The 8,207-nt window shown below is 40.1% G+C and overlaps 1 protein-coding gene across 1 annotated transcript in view; it reads right to left on the reverse strand.

The window, feature by feature from the left end:
• The window catches only part of LOC103589059 (interaptin-like), a 153,599-nt gene extending 145,625 nt beyond the window's left edge, over window positions 1-7,974 (reverse strand). The window contains exons 1-4 of the mRNA XM_008570931.1: window positions 7,908-7,974; window positions 7,300-7,319; window positions 6,751-6,882; window positions 5,873-5,929 (exon numbers count right to left, since the gene is read on the reverse strand). Coding sequence (XP_008569153.1) covers window positions 5,873-5,929; window positions 6,751-6,882; window positions 7,300-7,319; window positions 7,908-7,974 — 276 coding nt within the window. The remainder of the gene's footprint in view (window positions 1-5,872; window positions 5,930-6,750; window positions 6,883-7,299; window positions 7,320-7,907) is intronic.
• Window positions 7,975-8,207: the final 233 nt, after the last annotated feature.

Consider the following 8,207-nt stretch of genomic DNA (forward strand, 5'->3'; position numbering starts at 1 on the left):
GTGCCTACCACCCAGTTGCCCAGATTTCTATTTTTGAAATAATCCCATCGAATATTATAGAACTTTTGGCCCTAGTCAGGTCATGTGGGTAGCCGGACACCAAGAGATGGGATGGCCATTGGGATGGAGCTGGGGGTGGTGGGAGGAGAAGGGAAAGACAATCTTCTAGACTATTGCAGATAATCGGATTATCAGTGATGGAGTGAACACATGGGGCTGAGCACTTATACCCCCAAATACTGAAAATGAGCAAGAAATGGATTCCACAATTTGGAAGGCATTGATTTTAAAAGGATTTTTTTTTCTTAAGATATCTAGTCCTAACTCAAATGACCCTAACAAAAACAATTACCTTTAAGTGATTATAAACACTCACTTCACATATTTATTTTATTCTGTGTAGATCTCTAAGCAGATAAGTAACCATGTGAGAGGAGTGATAAAAACGCCCAGGGCAGTTTAGCCCTGTGGGTGGCTCAGCCTGACAACCTGCGTGTGCATTGGGAGGGGCAGCTCTTTGCAGTTTGTTAAGAGTATAAGCTGTGACTAGTCACAGTAAAGTTAATGGGATTTTAATGAGATTTTAATCTTCAAAAATATTAGCAAGTAATAACTCCAAAATGTTAAGGCTTGTATCTTTTCTCCATTTCGTAGCTATCAATTTAATTATACAATATGAATCAGCTATTGGGTTCTACATTGAGTGAACTCTGAATAAAGCAAGCCAAGACACTAGGTTGTTAATTTTCATGTTAAAACCATGTTTCTTTTAAGCATTCTTCATACTTCACCTGCACTAAGAGTTTCCCACAACTGTGTTTTCTTTCTCTGCTCTTTTTTCCTTCTGTTTCCACTCTTAGAGATCATTACCTTTTGTCTCTTACATGTTACACCTTCAAAATATCAGCCTTAGGGCCGGCCCGGTGGCGCACTGCTACAGTGCGCCGCTTGGGAGCGCGGCAGCACTCCCGCCAAGGGTTCAGATCCCACATGCAGACCGGTTCCCGCTCACTGGCTGAGCGAGTTGCAGGCGCAGCACCGAGGTTTGCGATCCCGTTGCCGGTCCCGGTCCGGTACGGGCGTGACACTGAGGGTTGCGATCCGTTTCCGGACACGAAAAAAGATAAAAAGGAAAAAAATATATATATCAGCCTTAGGTTAAAGTAATGCCTTATGTAAGTGGCATCTTTAAGGAAACAATCCTTTTCATAAAGTGATTTTCCCAGAGGTATAAAGTATGCTCCCATAAATGCCAACATAACTTTATATTTAATTTGGCTATTTTAACAATTCATTTCATTGAAATCTGTACACAGCATTGAGCTAGACACTGTAGGAGACAGAAAGACAGACTTTCTCTCTCCTCTCTGGGAACTCATAGTCTTGTAGAAGAGATAGGCCACATCAAATCATTCTCTTGTGGAGCATAGTGTGACAAGTGACAGAAGAGAGGTGTGGAAAAGTGCTATGAAAGCACAAAGGAAGGAGAGAACTTTCTTCTGGATTGATGGTCAGAGAAAACTTCCTGGAAGGAAGTCTTGATGAAGAATGGGAAAAACCCAGCAGGAACAGGTATTCCAGGTGGAAAGGAATATGAGCAAAGCCCCTAGGCCAGTGGGGCCTGGTGCACTTGGGGGTCACAGATGTATCATGGAGATGAGGCAGGAAAAGGGGTCAGGCCCCAATTTCAGTGTGATCAAGGCCATAGTCAGAAGGGCAGACTTTATCATGGGATACTAGGTAACCACTGTCTCTCACTCCAGGCTTTGGAACTGGGGAAATGACATGATCCGATTAAAATTAAATCCAATTCAGCAAAATGTATTGAGTGTCTCCAATGTGCCCAGCCCTATGGTTGGTGTAATGGATACAAGACACATTTTTGGTGCTGCCCTTGATGATCTTAGAGTTTAGTGGGGACAGATGTATATACAGATAATGTCAACGTGTAGTAATCAAATTAAATAGGCAGGAGGCTATTGGCCTGAGACTGTCTTCTTACTTTGACTTTCTGTGTAACAAACTGAAACCTAATTTAGGAGTATATGTTTTGTAACAAATAGCTGAGCTTCAGCCAGTCACAGGCAGCCAACTGATCAGACCATGCCCAAATAAAGCAAGTGCCTCATCACACCATGCCCAAATAAGGTGAACACCTAGCTAGCTCATCAAATAATTTCTCTATTTCCGTGTTTGGCCTATAAAAGTTCACTGCTCATGCTACTGGATAGAGCTCTCTCAAACTCTCCTGGTTCCGAGTTATGCCCTATTCATAAATCATTCTCTACCCAAATAAACTCTGTTAAATTTAATTTGTCTAAAGTGTTTCTTTTAATGGTGCAGATAGGTATACGTATAGAGGCTATGGGAACCAAGAGAAAGTAATCTGAGGACTAAGGGAGAAGTTGATCCCTGATACGAATCTTGCAAGGAGAGTAAGAGTTATTTACTTGAAGAGGAGAGGAATGGATATTCCAGACCAAGGGAATGCTGTGATCAAAGTCACAGAGCATCAAATGATACTACATGTGTAAAGAAAGGCAGCTGGCTCCGTTACTAGTGGGCTCATGTGAGGCACAGAAAAGAGGAGAGGAGGCGTAGGGCCTGTGTTTTGGAAACCTCACTCAGGACAGAGGCAGGAGAACCAGGAGACAACTACAGTGATCAAGCCCTACAGGTGTTACATTTAAGGAGGCACAGCCCAAGCAGGAATTCTAAACTTTACACTTAACAGCTAAAGGGGATCAACTATGTTCTGCCAGGAAACCCTTATTAGTACTCTCTGTTATTTCCTAATCTTCAGCATCCCCATAACTCCAAGGAGTCTTTCAATCTCTTATTCCAGAAGAACCCTCGCCCCAATTACAGTGTTTCATTTCCACCACCTGGTCCCTTAATCCCCTTATTCTTCTCTGCCACACTGGTAGGTCCCATTCTCCCTTTGAGTCTAACCCATTGGCTTTGTTTTGTTTTCTGCACCCACTCCAAATCTTTTTTTTTGTGTGGCTGGCTAGTAATGGGATCTGAACACTTGACCTTGGTGCTATCAGCACCACCGTCTCCAAGGGAGCCACCAGTCGGCCCCTCCAAATCTTTACACATGGATTTTACCCTTTCTCTTCTCTGCAAACAGGGCTTGATGTCAGAGTAAGTGGGCTACATTGTGATGGGGAGGGTGGCCAATGGAAGGCTCTGAATTCACATATGTCAATTATTTGGGGCCAGTGATGACAATTAAAATATAAGACAATCAGAAAGAGCTTGGGAAGTGGTAGTATAATGGGATAGAAGACACGAAGTGAGATAATCTGTACAAACATATTTAGGGCCTGACAACTAACTGAATGTAGGATGGAGGCAAAGAGAGGAAGGATTTTAAAACTGCTGTGTAGTTTGACTCTAGAATAAATAACAGTAGTGTGATATGAGCCACCAGGGCTGAGGAGTACAAACAGAGGAACATATTTAAGAGATAGGCAAAGAAGATGATAAATTTGACTTTATATATGCTGCGCCTGAAGTGTCAGCAAGACATTCAAGTCATATTTAGGAAGCACAGAGCTTCAGTGTGATGCAATACACCAGTAGTCTCCAAACCTGTGTGCTGTAAAGCACCATTCCTGTCAGACATCTCTGGAAAATGACATACTATGGCCCTTTCTTGGAGGTTGGTTACACATAGATGAGTCCTGTAGGAAATTAAGCCATGCAATTTAACTTGTTTCCAACCTCTTCCCACTGTACCCCCCCTTTTTTTTTTCAGAATACCTGTTAGCATTCCATGGAATGTTCTCTCCAGAGAAAATCTTTTAAGACATTCTCATTAAAACACCAAGGAGCTATAACCAGGGGATGATAAAGATAGAAAGAACTTGGTGGGGGTGGAGGCAGTTGTTGATTTGCATAGAAGTAGAGTGTTGCAGCTTTTGAACTGATGAATCACTAAGACTGAATAGAAAGAGAAAAGGAGATGGGAGATAAAACCTTTATAAATACCCTTCGATACCTCAAATGGCATGCAGAGAATACAATTTGGAGAGGCAGCAAATTGTGATAGCAATATCACGGGCTTCAGAGTGTGACAGTGATCTAAACTTTTTAAGGTTCAGTTTTCTTATCTGAAAAATAATGCCTACCTTATGCTGAAACTGAGATTTAAGATAGATCATATATGAATCACTTTCCACATAGAAGACACATAATCCACTCTCAATTAACACTATTACTATTGTTTTCATTTGAATTTTTCTTGATGAATTGAAGCAAAACCTTGATGAATACACTACTATATTGAAACTGGAATGTTGGACAATTACACATGAGTAATCTCAGAGGTTGGTATCAATACCCTAATATAAGGAAGCAATCCCAGTTCAGACAAGCCCGGGACAGTGACAACATGGTACAGGAATAGAATCCATAGAAACTAGGCAATGGAAGAAGACACCACAGGAATTTCCCTCAGGCACCAGTGACTGTTTTTCATAAAGAGGTGCTGAAAGTTAACATCAGAGCCTTAGTGAATACATCTGCTCTCCTTAAAAAATTCTGAGCTAAAACCCCCCTCCATTCGAATGGCTGTAGGTATCAATCTGTCATGAGAGGACATCCTCTGAGAATAGTCATTATCTGGCACCCTCAGGAGCAGGCCAACAGAGAGGCATCTGCAGCAGAATACTGGGCTAATGAGACATACTTCTGTCTGAATGTGTCACAATGCCACAAATGCAGGCCTTAGTCATTTTCAATATTGGTCAATTGAGATACAAAGCCAGGAAAGATTCTGACTTTAGAGGTAAAAGCTCTGCTAACTGCCATTGTAGATTAATTTTTCTCTTTTCCAGCACAAAAATGGGGCAATTATCAACATTTTACCCAGGTCAGCTCCTTTCAAACCCCAAAGGAGTAGTTACCAGAATCTATTATTTTGTTGTCTTTTCTGCAGATCTTCTGCGCTGCAGCCTCTAAGGTCTCAGATCTGCCTAAGGAACTTGGTGTTGTTAAGATGTCCATTTAACGTGACTGGTCAGTGTCCTTAACCAAGAGGAGGATGTAGGTGGGGAAGATAAGGATGGCAGATAAGTAGTTGAGGAGAGGCTTAGGGTGTTAGGGTTCAGATCCTGGGCATGAATACACAGGGGCATTGTGGCAGGAGATGCTCATTAATTGTTCTCTGAGCTACCATAGGCTAAAATATTAATAAAATTTGTCCTAGAAATTCATCAGGTCTCTCTCAGGGGAGTACTTGCAGAAGAAAATGGACAGTTATGTACCCTGATTTGTTTACATGGTCACTTGCCTAAAAATCACAAGACCAGGCCAAGAATGAATATAAGAAACAGTGCTGTTCAAAGTGTGGTCCAGAGCCTGGCAGCATCAGCATCACCTGAATCCAGAATCACCTAGAAATGCAAACTCTCAGGCTCCACCCAAGGCATGCAGGAAACACTCTCTGGGCAATTTGTTTTAAGAAGTTTCCAGGCGATTCTTACATATGCCAAAGCTTAAGAAGTGTTGCTCTAGATCTGTATTGGCTTTGTTAATAATTGCCACATCTCTCCACTTCCATTCATTCACTGAACTAGCGTAGCTTCTTTGTGTTTTTACTCTTAATTTCCAGTTCGCTTATCCTTATGGTATCTGATTAGATCGTCTGAGTATATATAAGAGCTCAGTTTGTAATTTTTATCATCAGCGAAAAATCAGAATTTTATTTATGGAAAGCAACTCTGTAGAGGCAGTAAAAATACCAATTTTTAGCCTTGTGATTTGGTTAGCAGCAGACAAACCTCGTTTATAACTCCCAGCAAATTTCCATTTCCAGTTTAAAAATGATATAAATAAAGTGTGAAAAAAGGAGGAAAACACTTACATGGGCTACAAGTTGCTCTTGGGAAGCTTTTACTTCAGTTTGCAATTTCTCAATGAACTAAAAAGGAGAAAAGTTTAGAAATCAAGTGCATAACTCTTCCTTTTACATATTCAAATAATTCCAAATATAAATATCTACCAGTTCTCAAATCTTGTCGACGGTGCATTATCTCAGCCAAATGTTTTAAAAAGCATCGTTAGAGAAATCATCCCTCCCATCCCCGTTCTTCTTTTATTCTATGGAAGAGCCCAGAGACAAAATGCATAACTCTCTTTAAAGCTAGGAAATGACCTGGAAAAGTAATGTTAGCTTGATGTGCTGCGGTTAATGTGATCACACTTTATCTCACACACATATATATACACCTTCACATAAAAACATATATTCCAAAGGCAGATACAAACCCTTTGGGTTGAACAAGAGGCAAATTTATATAATGACAAATACACTGTATAAAAGTCCAGAGACAGAAAGATTGATTATTTCTTATAAAGTAATTCATAAAAACATATGCCAAATTTTAGGATTCTGTTATTTAACTACACAAAAGGAAACTATTCCTTGATTAGGTTAAGCCTTGACAACTAAGAAACACTTATATAGTCAATACCATTTACAAAATAAAAAGAATATTCAGCTACTATTATTCAAAAGGATACATGTCAAACAAACTATAAAATTACTACTAACAAAATTAATTTTGTATGTCACTATTCACTAGGAAATAAAATTACTTTTAGCAAATACAAATATTCTTATTAGCACTGTGAACTGAAATATGAACTTCCAACACAGCCAGAAATAGCATTGCAGAATTGTCAGTTTATATAAGGTTAGGTAACTTTTAAAATAAAGATCATTTTTCTTTTACAACCTACCTGGTCTTTCACAAGAACCATATTTTCAAACAGTTCCGCACTGGCTTCCTTATGGTCCACAGCTTCTAGTTTTTTCTTTAGCCAGTGGATTTGCTCAAGCAGTTTTGATTTTGTTCCTTCAGAGACCGAAAGCTAAAGATATATTTTGTGAGAGCATGTAAATTCAGTGGTATTTTAAAAGCTCTTTTTACAAGTTCAACTTATAAATGAATTGTCTTCCACCGATGTCTCTTAAATATAAAAAATAGCTTCTGGAACATTCCTCATAGATGACAAATGATTAATATTGAGAAAGAAGAAAATAATGTTGATTCTATTTATTTTTAATATTTATGATGTTTTAAGGCAAGAGATGAGACCACATAGTTACAATAGGCAGAGAAATTTCTAGTGCAAGGATCTTCATTGTGCTTCAAGATTGCACTTTATTTGTACAGCTGAATCTGAAACCCATATTGTGGTTTACATACAGCTCTTGAAACAACTCTTGGGGGGGCTATAGCTCTCTAGAAAGAGGGGAATTCTGACTCCCTTGAATGTTCACCATACCAGCAGCAGGGTGGATGCAGCTGAAGAGAAACGTGGGAATTTCAAGTCAAAGCCTGATCAAAGTTAGATCTATGCTAATCCACAACCAAAAAATTCTTAGCGGTGTCTTTGTCTTTGTTTTACTGTTTGTAGATTCCTCTTGAGGAAAGTGGTAGTTTGATTGTCTCTAGTCCCTTATTTCCTTTGGAGAACCCCTGGACTAGCTTTGCCTTTTATCCAGGCAGCCGATCATACTTTTTCTTCACAGCTCAGGGACAATTCTGAGAGTCCTGGAATGGGACACACAATTTTGTATTTACTGCAACTACCGGTGCATCCTCTGAAGCATGGATCCCCTTTAAGTATCTCTTTCACATTTCTGTCAGTGTTATTGCAAAGTATACTGTCTCATCTTGAAAAGGACAGCAAGTTTTTAAAGGCAATTTACCAGATAGGGAAGGACGAAGAGGTCATCTGCCTTGGAAATAAAGTGAGCACGTTGTATGTATGGGCATCCATCCATGCAATCATTTGTAGAACAAATGTTTGTTCGGTTGGCACTCTGCACAGCCATTGTGTTGTATACCAGGGATTGTGAAAGTGTAATGCAGGGGCCAGAGGGAACATACGTGTCATGGACTCTTGGCTGTGCCTTTGGGCTTTCAGTGACCTGGGAGACTTGCGGTTGCTCCTCATGGCCACTAATATGTTTAGCTCTTGGGTGCATGGTGGGCTGGGAATGTCGTCGGGCTTCTCTGAACCCACTTCTATTTTATTAGAGACATGGTATAGTACCACGGTTAAACACACAGACTCTTGAGTCAGACTCTTTGGGTAAAACTCTGTTTGGCTGCTTACTATCTGTCTGATTTGGGCACGTTGCTCAGCCCCTCTGGGCTTAATTTTCTTATCTGTAAATGGTGGTGGGA

This window comes from Galeopterus variegatus, unplaced genomic scaffold (genome assembly GCF_000696425.1).
Source record: "Galeopterus variegatus unplaced genomic scaffold, G_variegatus-3.0.2 Scaffold645, whole genome shotgun sequence".
NCBI lineage: Eukaryota > Metazoa > Chordata > Mammalia > Dermoptera > Cynocephalidae > Galeopterus > Galeopterus variegatus.